Here is a 19,272-nt window from a genome sequence, read left to right on the forward strand (position 1 = left end):
AGATTCATTGAGTCACATAACAAGAAAACACTTGGTTATCATGAACTCGGTGTAAAAAAAGTAAAAGCAAGTTCCAAGATGCATGCTAGGATCTGTGTATTCAGTTCAAGATTTTATTTACATATACAGTGTATAATGTTCAGAATGATTATTCATTGAAAGACCTTGGATCATCACAAAAAATGTGATACACTTTTGAAAGGCATCAGCTGAGACATGTCAGAAATTTCCATTATAAGAATTAAACTTAATTCTCTTTTTTTTTTTTTGAACATGTGTCAAAGATTTATTTAAAACCCATTAACGAGGGAAAAGCAGGATGGTAAATCTAGTTCAAAGAAGAACTTGAAGGACCAAGAATATATAGTCACTGAAAGAAAGAATCCTGAGATAAGATTCAGAATGGTTAATGTTCTACAGGGCAATAAAACCATAACCTTGAGGTTATCTTTTCTTTTTTTATTATTCTTATACTTTAAGTTCTAGGGTACATGTGCACAACATGCAGGTTTGTTACATAGTTATGCATGTGTCATGTTGATTTGCTGAACCCATCAACTTGTCATTTACATTAGGTATTTCTCCTAATGCTGTCCCTCCCCCAACCCTCCACCCCTTGACAGGCCCCAGTGTGTGATGTTCCCCGCCCTGTGTCCATGCATTCTCATTGTTCCACTCCCACCTATGAGTGAGAACGTGCAGTGTTTGGTTTTCTGTCCTTGTGACAGTTTGCTTAGGATGATGGTTTCCAGCTCCATCCATGCCCCTGCAAAGGATATGGACTCATCCTTTTTTATGGCTGCATAGTATTCTATGGTGTATATGTGCCACATTTTCTTAAGCCAGTCAATCATTGATGGACATTTGGGTCAGTTCCAAGTCTCTGCTATTGTGAATAGTGCCATAATAAACATATGTGTGCATGTGTCTTTATAGTAGCATGACTTATAATCCTTTGGATATATACCCAGTAATGGGATTGCTGGGTCAAATGGTATTTCTAGTTCTAGATCCTTGAGGAATTGCCACACTGTCTTCCACAATGGTTGAACTAATTTACACTCCCACCAACAGTGTAAAAGCATTCCTATTTCTCCACATCCCCTCCAGCGTCTGTTTGTTTCCTGACTTTTTAATGATCGTCATTCTAACTGGCGTGAGATGGTATCTCATTGTGGTTTTGATTTGCATTTCTCTGATGGCCAGTGATGATGAGCATTTTTTCATATGTCTGTTGGCTGCATAAATGTCTTCTTTTGAGAAGTGTCTGTTCATATCCTTTACCCACTTTTTGATGGGGTTGTTTGTTTTTTTCTTGTAAATTTGTTTAAGTTCTTTGTAGATTCTGGATATTAGCCCTTTGTCAGATGGGTAGATTGCAAAAATTTTCTCCCATTCTGTAGGTTGCCTGTTCACTCTGATGATAGTTTCTTTTGCTGTGCAGAAGTTCTTTAGTTTAATTAGATCCCATATGTCAATTTTGGCTTTTGTTGCTATTGCTTTTGGTGTTTTAGACATGAAGTCTTTGCCCATGCCTATGTCCTGAATGGTATTGCCTAGGTTTTCTTCTAGGGTTTTTATGGTGTTAGGTCTTACATTTAAGTCTTTAATCCATCTTGAGTTAATTTTTGTATACGGTGTAAGGAAGGGATCAATAATTCTCTTATCAAAAAAACCTTCCTCTCCTAACCATGCCAAATAACTGAGCACTCTGTGAGCCATCCAGCTGTCAGCTAGCCAAGTAGCATTTTCACCCACTAATATTAGTCTTTAAAAAGCAAGAATCAAAAGAGAAGTCAAGGAATATCATAAAATATCTATGATCACAATGGCAAACATCAAAATTTTCACCAACATTTATCAATGAGAACAGTTCTATACATCAGCATTCTATTCATCTGTGAAAAAAAAAACTTTTTGATATCTGAAAGTCCTCAGAACCCTTTGAGAATTAAAGAGACTTCAACTGCCAGCAAATTCGACATCGGGCATATTCTTTAAGACATTGCTGATCTCACAAGAGGTAGAGAAAACTGTCCAAAACAACATCAATGAAACAAAATGAAACAAACATACCCTCAGTTCCAAGCTGTGGGCTGCAGGCACACTTAGCAGGTCAGGGTTTTCCCCATGATAGATGCCCAGAGAGGTACAGTGGTGAGCATTGCCCCAAAGGTGGATGGCTGTAGCAGTTTTCTGAGCAATCAGTGAGAAGGAGCTAAGTGTAGGGCTTCTGAATTAAGCCAGGATTCTCAATAGTGTCTGAAATAGTCATAAGTCAGTAGCACCCCTGGCTACTGAATTCCTAATTCAGACCTTGTAGGAGTCCCCCAGTGTAAGGTCAAGAAACTAGTTCCAAATAATATCAGCAAGCATGTGAGAAGCTAACCATCTTGAATGACATTCATCATCAACAAGAAAACTGATACAGACTCCCTGCTCTTCCTCTACCTGGGGAAAGCAGAAATTGGGATTGCCTGATACAGAATATAAAAAAGCTATTATGAATTATTTAAAGGAAGAGGGCATAGGCTTGCAACAATAAACTATTAGGAATAACCAGGATGATTTGAAAACCAAGTAAAAAAAGGTGAAGCTTCTAAAAGTTAAAAGTATAATTATTGAAATAAAAATTCAGTGGAAGGGTTAGATAGCTTACTGGACACAGCAGAAGAAAAACCTGAAACTGAAAGAGATATGCAAAGAAATTACCAGAATGAAAGCAACAGTGTCTTAAAGAATATGCCCTATCCAGGATCTGCTGGAATTTGAAGGCTCTTAGTTCTTGAAGGATTCATAGGATCTTTGAATATTAAAGAGGTATGTCTTCTTCACTGATCAATGGAAGAGTAAAGTGCAGAACTGTTCTCACTAATGAACTTTAGTGAGAAATGTTTGTTTTTACTTTTGCCAGTGTAATTATATATTTTCATGTTATTTTGCTTCTGTTCTGATTTTTACTTTGGCAATCAATATTAGTGAGTAAGTAGTGAGAAGAAGATGGAAAATAAAAAAGAGGCATTCAGAAATGTGAAGGCTAGAATAAGAAAGTCTAGTACTTATCTAACTGGAGTCCAGTACTGATGAACATGTGAAGCCGTAATGCATAAACAACATATCCAAGAAGGTAAATGAAAAGAAATTCATGCCCAAACACACTGCCGTTAAACTGCCGAATACTAAAGACAAATAGAGAGTATAAAAGCAACCAAAGAGAAAAAGGTAGATCACCTTAGAAGTAAATTGACAAGAGAGTTCTCAACAGCAAAATGGAAGCAGAAGGATAATGGAATTCAAAGTGTTAAGAGAAAATAACTGAGTACTCGGTTATCTCTCAAGAATGAGAGTGAGCCAGGCGTAGTGGCACACGTCTGTAATCTCAGGCCTTTGGGAGGCCAAGGTGGGTGGATCACTTGAGGCTGGGAGTTCAAGACCAGCCTGGCCAACTTGGTGAAACCCCATCTCTACCAAAAATACAAAAAAAAAAAAAAAAAAAAAAAAAATTAGCCAGGTATGGTGGTGCATGCCTATAATCCCAGCTACCCAGAAGGCTGAGGCCCAAGAATCGCTTGAACCTGGGAGGTGGAGGTTGCAGTGAGCCGAGATAGCACCACTGCACTCCAGCCTGAGCAAGAGAGCGAGACTCTGTCTCAAAACAAAAAACAAACAAAACAAAAAGAGTGAAATGAAATATCTATTGGTTGAAAAAACAAAAATACTGAAAAAGTACATTTCAAGGATAGTAAGCCAAACAGAGAAGATATTTGAACATCTGTAACAGACAACAGATTAATATCTAGCATATTTTTTTAAAAAGTCTAAAATTCAATTTTAAGGAAAAGACAGTTAGAAACTGGGAAGTGAAAAGCCAGGGACATACAAATCAAGATTTAAATTCAATTTTATACATTTCAGATTGTCAAAATTAAGAAGTCTGACAGCACCAAATGTGGAAGAGACTACAATTTTCATAAAGCGCTTGTGGGGAGTGTACATTGGTAGCCACTTTGGAAAACAATTTGGCATTATCTTGTAAAATTTTAATACTCACACATTGTACAACCCAGAAATGCCACTTAAAAATATTTACAGGAATATTTAGAGAAACTCTTCTCATAATAGCAAAAAATTGACATTTCAAACGTCCATCCGCAGACAAATAGGTTAATAAATTATAGTATATTCATCCAATGGAGTACTATATAATTATGAAAATGAGTAAATCATAGTCTTTCACTAACAAGAACTTAAATGTTAGAAACCTCATACCAAATTTTAATAGTGTCCCAGAAAACTACATATAGTATAATACCACTTAGTAAAGCCTCAAAACAAGCAAAATTAAATAGTATATTATTTTGTTTTACATAGTAGGTGATAAAGCTGTATTTTCTTCCTTTTTTTTTTTTTTTTTGAGACAATGTCTCACTCTGTCACCCAGACTGGAGTGCAGTGGTGCAATCATAGCTTGGCTTACTGCAGTTAGACCTCCTGGGCTCATGTGATCCTTCCATCTCAGCCGCCAGAGTAGTAGCTGTGACTACAGGCGCATGCCACCACACCTGCCTAAATTTTTTGTATTTTTTTATAGAGACAGGGTTTCACCTTGTTGCCCAGGCTAGTCTTGAACTCCTGGACTCAAGCGATCAATCCGCCTCAGTCTGTCAAAGTGTTGGGATTACAGGTGTGAGCCACCACACCCAGCCTATATTTTCTTAAAGATCAAGGAAATGACAAACCCAAAATTGAGAATAATGATTACTTTGTCAAGCCTATCGCCTTTGTAACATCTCAGTCACAATTGGGAATCACAGACTACCAGAGATGGAAGTGCTTTCTCATTTTATAGTTGAAAAAGATGAGGCCCAGAAAGGAAGTTACATGACATCTGTATTAATTCCACAAATTTTAATTTAGCACTATCATAGGCATTTGGATTCCATCCAGGGGTATAAGAGACTATTCCTGCCCCTGAGGAACTTATAATGTTAATTGAGCAGTGAAGGAGGGGCAGAAAATAAACACTAAAACAATAATAAGTAAATTCTGTGGTGTGTTAGAAAGTCATAAGTGCTATTGGAAAGGAGAAAAACTGGAGCAGAGTAAAGAAGATCAAGAGTTCCAGAAGAGAGGTGGGGCAGGGACAGGCCACAGTATTAAATAGGTTGGCTTAGCCCCATTGAGAAGGTGAGATGCAAAACTTGAAGGTGATGAAGGAAATAGGCAAGTGTGTATTTAGAGAAAGCTTTCTTATTGAGGAAAGAAAGAAGTCAAGAGTGATTTCAAGGATTTTGGCTTGAGAAACTGGAAGGATGGCGTTGCGTCTGCTGAGATGGAGAAAGCCGCAAGTGAAGTGAGTTTGTAGGGGAGGGTCAGGACTTCAATTTGGACAGGCTGGCTTAGAGATGGCTATTAATTATTTAAATGAAGCTGTCAAGTAATCAGAACATACTCATCCAAAGTTCTAAATGGACGTTTGGAGAAAGTCAAAATGCATGTCAATGACCAAAGCAATACTAATGCAGTGCTTTTTGCACCAAACAGGGCCAGATACATTTGAAAGAATTAGCAATTAAGTTTTATGAAGATAAACACAATAGAAATGAATAGGAATATGATGAACCCAAAAAATGGAGTCAGAAAACACGCCCAATTCGATTTTTTTCAGCTCTTTCCAAAGATGTAAATATAGCAGAATATTCAGTTGGCCTCAAATTGACATATTTGCCATTTTGAGATAGCAGTCGATTTTGTGAGGATTTATCTGATTACTTCTCATGTTATTCCCATAGTCTCTTTCTGTCTGTAAGCCACAACAATGATGGGGCACACTTTAAACAACATAAATAAGTGAAACAAATTCTGCAGGAAATTATGCAACATAGAGAATTCCAAAAAAATTATCCACATGTGGATTTTTATTGGCCCTGATCATGTTTTAGAATGAAATGATTATAACTTTGCCAGGCTGCTTAGCACAATTACAAAGGCTGGGGCATGCTGTTGGAATGATTTGCAGAGAGACTTAACTGATTACACGGTGTTTTATTTGCATTACATTAAATCCAGAGCACTTCTTAGAGCATGCTGAAAACCAGATGTAGAGCCAAGATCCAATGAAAGCCGCAGCTGGATGTGGTCAGTGTCTAAGAGCTAAAAAAGGGACCTGGAGATCCTCTGGTTCTTTATTTTATAGCAAAGAACATTTAGTTCCAGAGAGGTTAAGTGACTTGTCTAAAGTCACCAGTGACAGAATCGTGTCAAGAACCTGCCTTTTCTGATTCCCAGGCCAGTATACCTTTCGCTGTAGGTTGCTGCTTCCATGTGTCATAAAGACTTAAAATTTGCTTCTTTTTTATCCCTTTGCAGGGTTTCTTCCGGAGAACAATCAGATTGAAGCTTATCTATGACAGATGTGATCTTAACTGTCGGATCCACAAAAAAAGTAGAAATAAATGTCAGTACTGTCGGTTTCAGAAATGCCTTGCAGTGGGGATGTCTCATAATGGTAAGTAAACAGTCATCACCATATAGTTTATTATTCTCATTATAGCTGCCAGACCAGTGGACACTAAAGCCATTGCCAAAAATGTGTACAGTTTTTCCACCAAATGCCAGAATTTAAAATATTGCATGCCGATAAAACATTTCTCATTTAGGTCAGTGTTTTTAAAGTTTTATTATAGAACCTTTCTCTCTGTGATTGGGCATCTGCCATGAGGAGAAGAGACTTGAAAAATCTGGGGGATTATGGGAAAAACTTTAGTGTTAGAACAAATATAATGATCATCATGATTAATTTTTATATTGCCTTATGCATTAAAAACAGAATTAAAATTTACTTTTGTGTATCAATAGTGTCGTTCTGCTTTAAATGTAAGAAAATCCTGAAGATGTCTGGGTCTGAAACTTTAAATGGCATATGAGAATTTAGATTCATTTAATTTTTTTTTTTTTTTTTTTTTTTTTTTTTTGCTGTTTATTATGCAAAGACGAGTATTCGTTTCCTTCACTTCAAGGAACGTCCATGAGTTGTGGAAAGGGTAAAACAAATTATTTTTATAGTTCTGCAAAACTTCAAAGCCATAGAAACATAAGAGAATAAAACTTTCTACGTTTGAAACCTGTGTCTAAAGTCAAGCTTATGACTTTGGGTGTCAACTTAAGGGAAATGATGAAGAAGACCTGAGAAAAGACCCATGTTTTCATGATCTGTGGAACTAACTCAGTAAGGTCCTGGAAGACAAACGTGTTTGAAAAAATAATTCTTGGTCACTATTTGGTTCTGATTGGTTGCCTGGCTGACAAAATAAATTTTAGGTGTAACTTGATAGTATTATATGTGTCTAGTATTAATCAGTTCTTTTCAATGCACTCAAGGAATAAAAAATGCCAACGTGATCAAATTAAATTTGAAGTTTCATTTCATCAGCTATCCTATTTTTTCTTTCTTTTGTTTTCATCTCTCTCAAAACTGATCTAGTAAGAAGGCAGTCTTCATCTATATGTACTCTAAAGCATCTGAGAAAATTAAATTTTTGCTCTATCATGCAGATACTTGGTTTTCACAGTGGAAACCATCAAGATATTTGAGAGTCACTCATTGATTAATAACCTACCCTTTAAAAATAGTTCACAAAATTCTATCTGTATGATTACTATGGGTCAGTTCCTCTAAAGGCAAGAATGTATTTTGAATAGAGCTATCAGCAGTACTGAACAGGATGGAAATTTGGTCCAACTTTCCTCAACAGTTGACTACATCTGCTGTATACAACTGTAGTCATGGATTGCAAAATAATTTGCTGGTTCAGTTCCATCAGTTTCCTTTTTATTTCAGACCTCATAAAACATAAGGGCAAGCTTCCAAGTCAAGGGTTGTATTTTAGGTGATGCAATCAAGTTGCAATAAACTTATTTCATCTTTATGAAGAAATCATTGACTTTGAGGTCATTATCACTGAGACAGCCTAGGAAAGCATGCCAGTTCCGCTTTTAACACTGTTTTTTGCCTGTTAAAAAATTATCACTTCACACATTCATGTAAAATATAATTCCTGTTACTTACAGGCAGTGCATACATTGATGTAAAATATATTTCCTGTTGCTTACAGGCATTGCATACGTTTACTTAAAATCAATCTGCAATTGCTTATTGTTTATAGGCAAATATTATTTAAACCCCAACCTATGTAGTATGGATGGTATAATTTTCTCCTCCCATAAATGTCAAAGAAAGCTATCATAAACTTGATAGGTCATATTTTGACTTCATATGACAATTAATTTTATTTCTAGAGAGGGTCAATCTTGATAGGGAGTGTTTGTTCAGTTCTAGCAAAAGCAAGAAAATATATGAATTAAGTGTCATGACATCAGAGACTTAGGCAGTTCAACACTTAAAAAATTGCAAACATAACTAAGAAAACCTCAGAGGTTTTTATGGGAGTTTGTTTGCTGCACAGAAAATAAACATCAGACTAACAACAAGGTTTTGATTAGTTTTGCCTGTTAGCTGTATGAAGAAAACATTTCTAAATACAAAGTTTTCTAGGAAGTTGAGTCACTATTTAAAATCCATTGCTTTGACCAATGTGAAGCCAACAGGGTTTTCATTCATATAGAATGCCTTTTTATCAAAAGAGGCTCTGAGTGTTATACCAAAATCAGCACCCAGCTGTTTTCAGTATGCGCAGGAAAACATAAACGTCCCCCAAGGCAAACGTACTCCATTCCGTGTTAACCTTATTTCTGCTCTCTGGTCTCTGATTAGTCTGGTTGATGAATGTAGCTTCCCCTTTGGCCATGCACTCACAGCTTTGAAGGAGGCTTCTGAAGGAACTGGTAGGGAACCCTAGGGGCTCTTGCTAATGTTGTTGGATAGTCACTGAAATCAGTGATCACCATGTCCTTTCACTTTGAAAATTCTATGATTCTGTATAATCAAACAACCTAACTCACTGGATTTTTCACTTTTCAACCAGCTATTCTGTGTCTTACAGTGCTCTGGTCTTCACAGATATGTAGGCACCTGGCATGTCAGTTGCCTGAATTTGAAAGTTTTCACCTGTATGTTTTGGTACCATAAAAATAAAAATATAATTTATATATCTGAATCAGGTCTATATGTTATGATCAATTGCTCAGCAATTTCGGGCAGTTGGTTTGATGGTTATGTAGTGATGTAGCCTGAAAGCAGAAATCCAGAGCCTCTGGGCTAGAGAAAGTATAAATGGCATCCTAGGCTATGTAGGGTTACAGCTCTTCAGAAGGAACTTTCATTTTCATTGTGACACATCGCCTACATGTTGTAGAAGAACATAGTTTCAGAATTCTTCCAGTTAGAAACATAGTTTCTCAAATATTCACTTTCAGCATTGGGTAGAAAAAGTACCCAGGTGAAGGACTGATTGATATGCTTCAGAAATATGTTTTTTCCTGCAAGTAATGAAAATAAACACACATTCTTAATTATTTTGGTCATTTAACAACCCATCATTTCTAGACCATGGGTTAATTCCACCGATTGCTCAGAAGCCTTCCTGAGTCATCTCAAGCACAATCAATTCACTACTGTGTCTAGACACTGCCCTTAGAGGAAAGCTCAAAATGAAAATGAAGCAGAAATACAGACCCACTTCCTAGGCCACTCAGCGGTGTATGTAACTTACCAAGTGATCATTGCATCAACTACTCTTTGTTAGTGAAGCTGGTGTCTGCAGAATCTTGATAAAAAGACTCATGGATAATGTTGCTTCTTTAGTCAGATGGGCTCTTGCACGCATTTTTATAGATTTTCAAAGTAGTCATTTTTGTTTTAAAATCCTGCTGCCAAGTCCTTTATAGTAATCACATTTTAAAAATGTCTTCTTTATTTTTTATTATTATTATTTTTTTTTTGAGATGGAGTCTCGCTCTGTCGCCCAGTCTGGAGTACAATGGTACAATCTTGGCTCACTGCAACCTCCGCCTCCCAGGTTCAAGCAATTTTCCTGCCTTAGCCTCCTGAGTAGCTGGGATTACAGGTGCCAGAAACCATACCCAGCTGATTTTTGTATTTTTAGTAAAGAAGGGGCTTCACCATGTTGGCCAAGATGGTCTCAAACTCCTGACCTCAGGTGATCCGCCCACCTCAGCCTCCCAAAGTGCTAGGATTATAGGCGTGAGCCACCGCACTGGCCTTGTCCTCTTTATTTTTAATAAAATTATTTAGTCATTAAGAATTTTAGCTTGTGGGCCGGGCATGGTGGCTCATGCCTGTAATCCCAGCACTTTGGGAGGCCAAGGTCGGAGGACCAATTGAGCTGAGGAGTTCGAGACCAGCCTGGGAAACATGACAAGACTCCATGTCTACTAAAACTACAAAAAATTAGTCAGGCGTGATGGCTTGCGCCTGTGGTTTCAGCTACTCGGGAGTCTGGAGTGGGAAGATCGCTTTAGCCCAGGGGGTGGAAGTTGCAGTGAGCCATGATTGCACCACTGCACTCCAGTCTGGGTAACAGAGCAAGACCCAGTCTCAAAAAAAAAAAAAAAAAGAATTGTGACTAGTGAATAATTCATATTCAGAGCTCTTTTTAATGTATGAACTAAATAATAAAATAGTAAGTTTAGGCTAAGTGCCCTTTTTATTTTTTAAATTTTCTGTATTTATTATTACTATTTTTAGAGATGGAGTCTCCCTGTGTTGCTTAGGCTGGGCTCACCTCAGCATCTGGAGTTGCTGAAACTACAGGCATGTGCCACTGCACCTGACCTATTTAAGAAAATAATCTAGAGAAGAATTGACATGTTGTTTATGAATCATTCAGTTAGGTTTTCTCTATAACATTGAGATTTGGTTAAAAATATGTTTTTCATAAATTTAAAAACTATTGAAATCTTAGCTTTGCTGACTAGGATGTCTTATTATATAAATGAGAGAGAGTTTGTAATTTTTTAAAAAAAAACTGACAACTTTCAAAATAGTTTCTCAGTGGCTTCATAAAAATCCAGAAAAAAAGATTTCACAAATTTTTGTGACACTCAACATTTTTAAGGTAGTTCTCTCAGTGCCTTGCAAACAGCAGCTGTAGTGTATATTGAGAAAAGGAAAAATTCTGAATGGCAAATACTAGATTTCAACTTTAACCTATTCCTTTTTAGTATTATTATTATCATTATTATTGAGACAAAGTCTCGCTCTGTTGCCCAGGCTGGAGTGCAGTGGCGCGATCTAGGCTCACTGCAAGCTCCACCTCCCGGGCTCACACCATTCTCCTGCCTCACCCTCCTGAGTAGCTGGGACTACAGGCGCCCGCCACCATGCCCGGCTAATTTTTTGTATTTTTAGTAGAGACGGGGGTTTCACCGTGTTAGCCAGGATGGTCTCGATCTCCTGACCTCATGATCCGCCCACCTCAGCCTCTCAAAGTGCTGGGATTACAGGCGTGAGCCACCGCGTCTGGCTAACCTATTCCTTTTTTTTCTTTAGTCTTCTTGGTTGTGTAAAGAAAAATTACCCAAATCTTAACTTTCAGAAAAGGTAACAAACTCCTAATGCATGTGGCAGTACATGTTTGCTCCAGCTGCCCTGTCCCTCTACCCTGCATGGACTCCAGAACCGCCCATGTCGGAGCCCACCTCCTTTCCCCACCCCTGCCCACTTTCCACTCACACTTCAGGCAAACCCTGCATTTTGCTGTTCCTGGAAAATGGCTTATGCTTGGATACCTCTGGGCCTCTGTTGATGTGTCTGTCTGTTCCTTGTGGAAATTCTACCTGACATTCAAGGCTGCATTCAAATGCCTTCCTTCCCATGAGACTTTTCTGATTCCCTGCTCTTCCTTTTCTATGTGTTTCATACCTTCCTGTGATATCACATTGTGCCTTAAAAAGCAAGAGAGTGATCAGATACATATTACCAAAAAAAAAAAAAAAATACCGATAGCAGTAAAAATGATAGAGAAAAGACTGGAATTGGGAAATCCATCTGAAGACCAATGCAATATTAGGAAATAAGACATTGAGAAGGGTGAGAAGAAAGGAAATTGAGCGAAATATCAGAGCAGTGACCAATGAATAAAAGCACTTGAAGGGAGAGAAGTTGTCAAAGATTATTTAGGATATCTAATTTGGGTGATAGAATGAATTAACCAAGAGAGGAACACAGGAATAAGAGCCATTTTGGAGGAGAAAATTTTAAATTCAGTTTTATATTGTGTTAGAGATGCCTATAGAGTATCCAGCAACTACGTATAGAGGAATATAGGAGGATGTGAAAAATAAGGCTCCAAATTTCAGTAAAGAGAGAGCAGGAATCATCAGCACCCATTGTAGGTTAGAGAGGTCACACTAGGGACCACAGAATACAAGCTAAGGGAGAGGCACCATCAGAGAGATCTGGAGAGCAGCTGGCAGAATGTTAGAGGACCCAGAACAGCAGGAACCAGGACAAGAAATTTTGGAAATAAGAGGGCGGAGATGGTCACCAGAATTAAAGGCTGGGAGAATACTGAAGAGCTCAAGTCTATTGAGAACTTAGAAGAGGCCATTAGTTCTGGCCGAGAGAAAAGCATTCAGGATTTTTACAAAGTTTTGGTAAATCCCAGTGAGCCCAAAGCTAGACTGCAGTAGATCGAGAAGTGAATAGAAAGTGACAAACACAGACGGAGTGAAAACAACTCTTTCAGTAAGTTCAGTGGTGGAGGAAAGATAGCTTAAAGAGGAGGTAATAGTAGAGTCAGAACCTTCAACCTGGGCAGAAAGGCCAGAGCCAGTACAGAGAGGCACACTAGAGAAAGACTCATCTGTGTGATCTATCCAGTCTCCCCTACCAGACATGTCCTTTCCATCCTTTCCCCCAGCCCCATCTGTGCAGCACAGTGTTGCATCAACCAAGTGTTCAGTGAATGAATTAAAGGTTGTCAGGAAGACTTCAGGGAATCAGAGATTGAGTTAGAAGGTGAGCTGGTGGTGTTTTGCTCATCTTCATTTTTGAAAGAAACCTAAGAAAATGTTTAAATGTCCTCTACAAATAGTGTGAAAAATGGTACCTCTGCATAAAAATAATTTAATATTAGTGCTAAAGTTGCTCCTTGTTTTCCTTTAGAGGAACTACAAAAGGATAGTTATTAGATTGCCAAATCCTGCAGAACCTCCAGCAGGCACAAGTTGTTTTTTTTCCCTCAAGAAAGAGAAGTGAGCCAAGCGTGGTGGTGCATGCCTGTGGTCCCAGCTACTCAGGAGGCTGAGGTGGGAGCATCCCTTGAACCCAGGTGTTCAAGGCTGCAGTGAGCCAAGATCACACTACTGTGCTCCAGCCCAGGCAAGAGAATGAGACCCTGTCTCCTTAAAAAAAAAAAAGAAAGAAAGAAAAGCAAGAGAAAGGATGGAAGGGAGGAAGGAAGGAAGGGAGGGAGGGAAAAAGGAAAAAGGAAGGGAGGAAAAGAAGGAAGGAAAGAAAGAGAGGTGAGCCAGGTGTAGTGGCTCATACCTGCAATTCCAGCACTTTGGGAGACTGAGGCAGGAGGATCACTTGGGCCAGGAGTTTTGGCGAGATCCCATCTCTACCAAAAAAAAAAAAAAATTAGCTGGGCATGGTCATGTGTGCCTGTGGGCCCAGCCACTTGGGAGGCTGAGGCAGAATGATTGCTTGAGCCCAGAAGATTGCAGTAAGCTATGATCATGCCACTACACTCCCACCTGCGTGATTGAGAAAGACCCTGTCTCTAAAAAAAAAAAAAAAAATTTTAAAGAGAGATGGGAAAACAACTTATTGGCAATAGCACATGTTCTTGTTTGTATGCAACAAACATATAAAAAGTAGAAAAATTGACCATAAGACATAGCCTTACTATTTTTCAAAAGCCTGATAATGATGTCATATTCATCCCTTAGATGTGGAAAGACAAAAATAAGACTTGTCTTATTTCATTCTGTTATTTTCTATTGACTTATTATTTTGAAAACCTGCTTTAATTAACCTTAGTAATTAAGTAGCATTTGTCTTTAATGCTTCTACAATTAGGTAGATGTTTTAAAAACATGCCGATTAATTGTTTCTTAGCATTATACCCAGATCCAAAAAGCAGGACATCTAACTATTCCATGTGCTTGGTGTTTGTGTGTTCAGCGATATCAGTACTAAATACACAATACGAATCTATAACATGCTAGTAGCAGCTACATTCAGCTCAATAGAAGTGTGTTGTATAAAGGAATGCTAATATGCTTTCCCAGAAGTTAATGAGTCTCTATCAAACCCAGTCTTCCTGAAGGGAGCCTACCAGCTCTGATATTGATAATTTTTTTTTACCAAGATACCAGATTTCTCTGTAGGTGATGAATTATTCCAAATAGGAAACTGCGTGCCAGTGTTCTGGAAGTTGCTCTGCGTGACAGGTGCCAGATCTGTAGAACAGACAGAATGTAATTTTTTTTGAGCCTCAAAAACTAGACAAATACTGCTTTTAAAAAGAGAGCAGAGCATTTTCTTGAGTACTATGTAGACATTTGTAGAACTTTAGAGCTAAATTTAGAGCTAGAGGAAGGAAACTTTAGAATCTTCTTTTCTAAGTTCCTCATTCAGTAAATAAATCAGTTGAAGACCAGAGAAGTTCAGTAATTTTCTTAAAGCCACATAGCTAGTTTGTCACTGAGCTGAAACTAGAAATTAAGCTTCCTGACTGCATTCAGTGCAGTATTCATTCCCTTGCTTTCCAGAGAGGCTAAAAGTTCTTGCTCAGTGACTCACAGTAAGACATGAAGCATTTTCCTTTTAAGATTAATCAGCAGTGGTAGAAGATTTGGAAAAATACACTTGTATATGAGTACACTCAGTCTTTATAGTTCTGACCCCCAATGCAGAATGTTCATCTTCTATTTCTAAGCTCTCACTTCAGTCTTGCAGGAAACACCTCCCAACCTCCTTCGCTTTCCTCCTCTTGGTTGTCAGATTCTCCACATAAAGGGTAGAACCTGAGGCTCAAGAATTACTTAACTAAAAAACACCATCTCACAAACAATTTAAAGATGGAAAGATAGAAATAGAGATAGGCAGACAGATAGACACATAGATTAGGTTTTCAGGATTGTTCTTTCTCTGTGGGAGAGGTCAGCGTGCCATGACTACCAGCCTGGTCTGGAACCCACAGCAGCCATAGTTACCAAGACCACAGCAATAAAAGCTGTGTTTGTTAAGCATTGCCATGTGCCTAGCACTGTGTTAAACACTCCCTGTGCCTCCTCTCATCACCTCACGTGAGGTAGATAGGTACAATTATGTGGGACTCAAAAGCAACGAAATAATAAAACTGGCTTTTTTCCCCCTTAAAAAAGGTATGCGTGCCTCAGCTGAAAGAAAGAAAAAAAAAAAAAGTAGGCAAATAAAAATCCTTGTTTTCTGTACAATTTCAGATTTGTGTATGTTTTATGCAAATTTAGTCTCACCAAATGGGATCGATTTTTCATTCCTTTTATGAACTTCTGGTGTATGAAAATGTTAAAATCACCTATATAATTGGTTGCACTGGTAGTTAAGTGGAACCTAATTTGTAGCATGGGCATTTAACAATACAGATAATTTAGTCATTACAGTTAGCCTTTGGGGGGAACTTCAACTTACAAAAATACGTTTTAGTGAGATTATAGCAGAGGGATCTCACTTTAATATATCCTAATTCTAAAATGGTTTTTCGGGGTATTTTTTGGTTATATTTGTTAGGTGATAGAAAAGCAAGACTAGTAAATGTAGTAAGTGGCTATCTTTGGCTGTTTGTCCATTTAAATTAACTTTTTTGATTACCCATTAGGAAAAAATTGCTTTTCTAGGTGTGTAAAGTTTTGCATATGATTATAGCCTCTTACCTGTAAAAACTGAATCAGAGCTTAGAACCATGCCTGGCGCACAATAGTCATTCAATAATTATTCCTTGAATAAAGAGACAGTATTGTGTGGTCTGTGAAATAACGAAAGTTCAGGAGCAGCAGACAGTTGGTGATTCTAGTCACCTCTATTTTGTTATAGGATAACTGATTTTCTCTGAGTTTTACACCAGAATGCCTTCTTCTTTTAATACGCCTTCTTACTTAGTGCTTTTCTCATGATCATTTTCCCAAACTTCCTAATAGACATAGTGTCTCATTTTCTGTCTGTTTTTAAACCTGATATTTTGGAGTTTAATCCATTAAACATCTATTGTTAACCTACTATGTGTATTTTGTTACACCTAGGAACAAATATGAGAAAACATGTTACTCATATAATTTATATTCGAGTAGAATAACTGATATAAACCAACATCATAGTATAGTAACAGTTTAATACATGAGCTAATGTTTGCATACAACAGGAGCCCAGCATTTAGGAAGCTTTTTATAAACTGTCCCAAACCCCAGTTTTTTTATATACTCCTAATTGAGTGGATGGATGGCCCATCAAAATGTCCCGTGGAAGACATATAATGTCAGAAGTTACCGAGTGACTCTGATAGGCTCTGCCTCCCCTACCCTCCGCACTCCTCAGTTAGGAACTACTGGTGAACAAGAAATGAATGTAGTACAGCCATCCCTCCTTATTCCCTGGGATTGGCTCCAGGACCCACTCAGATACCAAAATTCCTAAATGTGCAAGTCTCTGATATAAAATGGCATAGTATTTGCATGTAACCTACACATACCCTCCTGTATACTTTAGATCATCTCTAGATGACTTATAATATCTAATACAGTATAAATACTGTATAAGTAGTTCCTATGGCCAGGTGTCATGGCTCATGCCTGTAATCCCATCTCTTTGGGAGGTGGAGGCAGGAGGATCCCTTGAGCCCAGGAGTTCGAGACCAGCCTGGGCAACATGGTGAAACCCTGTCTCTACAAAAAAATTAAAAATTAGCCAGGCGTGGTGGCACACACCTGTAGTCCTAGCTACTCAGGAGGCTGAGGTGGGAGAATCGATTGAGTCCAGGAGGTCGAGGCTGCAGTGAGCCATGATTGTGCCACTGCACTCCAGCCTGGGTGACAGAACAAGACCCTGTCTCAAAAAAAAAAAAAAAAAAAAAGTTGTTATACTGTTTTTTTTATTTGTCTTATTTTTTATCATTGTTTTATTTATTTAATTTAGAGACAGAGTCTTGCTGTCACCCAGGCTAAAGTGTAGTGGCTCTATCACGACTCACTGCAGCCTCAAATTCCTGGGCTCAAGGGATCCTCCCACCTCAGCCTCCTGAGTAGCTGGGATTAGAGGCGCACACCACCACGCCCAGCTATTTATTTTTATTTTTATTTTTGTACAGACAGGGGCTCTCTATGTTGCCCAGGCTGCTCTCAAATTCCTGGCCTCAGGCAATCCTTTCACTTTGGCCTCCCAAAGTTCTGGGATTACAGGTGTGAGCCACCACACCCAGCCCATATTATTTTTTATTGGTTCTTTTTTCCAAATATTTTCAATCCACAGTTGGTTGAATCTGAGATGTGGAACCTGCGAGTATGGAGGGCCAACTGCATAAGGAATTCTATCTGAACAAAGTGGTCAGGAGGTCACAGAGGATTTTGAAGGAATATGCTATCTGGGGTTTTCTTTCCATTGTATTTCAAAATACAGTAGGCAAGGACTTAATATGTGCCAGAAATTGTACTAAGTGCTGAGGATACAATAATGAACAAGATTCCTGCCTTTGTGGAGATTATATGGCAAGGGAGGAAAGAAAACATTATAGATTAATTCCTGTGATCAGTGCTGTGAGATAAGGTCATATCCTGAGGGACCCAGACAAGCCTAGCGCCAGGGGCTGGGGTCACCAGTAGATAAAAATATGAACAACCATACCCCATCCCCGTGGAACAACACAGAAAGAAAATGGGGAAGAGTGAGTAGGGAACAGGATTTTTGACCAAAACCTCCTAGTTTAAAGGTTTCTATATGAAGAGGCCATGTACCAAGGATATATTCACTAAAAGTATCTAAATATAGGCTAATTCAATTTAAAGGAATCCCAACTGAGAGGTAAGATTTTCTTCCCCTCTAACTCCCAAGTCTGGTCTCTAAGGAGGCCCCTACAAAACAATAGTTGTATTAGTCAGCGATAAAATTTATTTAGGGTCAATGGAAATGAATTTATGAATTTGAGACTCAAGGGTACATGTCAGTTTCTTCTTGGGAAAATCCAAGGTAATATTCACAGAGTACTCAGATGGGAAAGTTGTCGTGTGCTGTCATGTCTCATGGTAGAAATGCTACCCTTAGCATAATAACATATAAAATAACTATCTCTGGCTGGGCGCAGTGGCTCATGCCTGTAACCCCAACACTTTGGGAGGCTGAGGTGGGTGAATCACTTGAGGTCAGGAGTTTGAGACCCACCTGGACAACGTGGTAAAACCTGTCTCTACTAAAAATACAAAACTGAGCCAGGCATGGTGGCCCACCCCTTGTAATCCCAGCTACTCAGGAGGCTGAGGCAGGAGAATCGCTTGAACCCAGGAGGTGGAGGTTGCAGTGAGCTGGGATTGTGCCACTGCACTCCAGCCTGGGCGACAGAGCAAGACTCCATCTCAAAATATAAAATAAAATAAAATAAAAATCTCTGTGTTCTGGGATTCAGCAGAGACAGAGTCTTGCTAGAGACATAAACAAATATGACAGTCTCTGCGCTCGAGGAGCATATAGTCTAGTGAAGCCGATCACCATAAAAACGCATGGCTGTGATACCACATTGTGAGTGTAAGAACAGAGCTATGTATGCATGGGGAACAGTGGACATGATGGCCAGGTACCCTTATTATGGGAAACATAGAACCCAAAGTGTGCTCCCAAAGGAACATGATTCAAAATAATATTTTGCTGAACATATTGGTAAGAAGGAAAGAAAACATATCTGAGTTGAAAAGTTATAGTTTATTTTTTCCCCAAACTAGTCCCCACTAACCCCTCTTACATTTTCCTTGTTGCTTTTCTTTCTTTCATTATCTTCTTTCACACTTCCTCACCCTACAGGCAGCCAGTTTGTCTTTCTGACAAACATCATTAAGTGGTAACTCTGGAGAGTCGGGAGATAACTATGGCTTCTCTCCGCTACATGTAAAAGTGCTCTCTGGACTAGTAAAATGTGATAAAGCACCATCCATATTTCTTTTTAACAGAGACAAACAGATCTTATAAACTCCCTGAGAACAAAGCCTATGTCTGTACAACTTTGAATTCTGCACAGTTTCGTATTTTAATTCGTGAAACGTGTTGATCCTTCTAGTGCCTAACCTTAGGTCAAGTGCTGGGGATACAAAGAAGGTGACCTTTGA

At 38.5% G+C, this 19,272-nt stretch overlaps 1 protein-coding gene across 12 annotated transcripts in view; it reads left to right on the plus strand.

Annotated features, from left to right (window-relative positions):
* Nucleotides 1–19,272, plus strand: part of PPARG (peroxisome proliferator activated receptor gamma) — a 146,605-nt gene that overhangs the window by 98,360 nt on the left and 28,973 nt on the right. For all 12 annotated transcript variants that reach the window (XM_009444919.5, XM_016940491.4, XM_063806609.1 and 9 more), the window contains one exon: nt 6,370–6,508. In XM_009444919.5, coding sequence (XP_009443194.3) covers nt 6,370–6,508 — 139 coding nt within the window. The remainder of the gene's footprint in view (nt 1–6,369; nt 6,509–19,272) is intronic.

The sequence above is a fragment of the Pan troglodytes genome, chromosome 2 (genome assembly GCF_028858775.2).
Source record: "Pan troglodytes isolate AG18354 chromosome 2, NHGRI_mPanTro3-v2.0_pri, whole genome shotgun sequence".
Lineage (NCBI taxonomy): Eukaryota > Metazoa > Chordata > Mammalia > Primates > Hominidae > Pan > Pan troglodytes.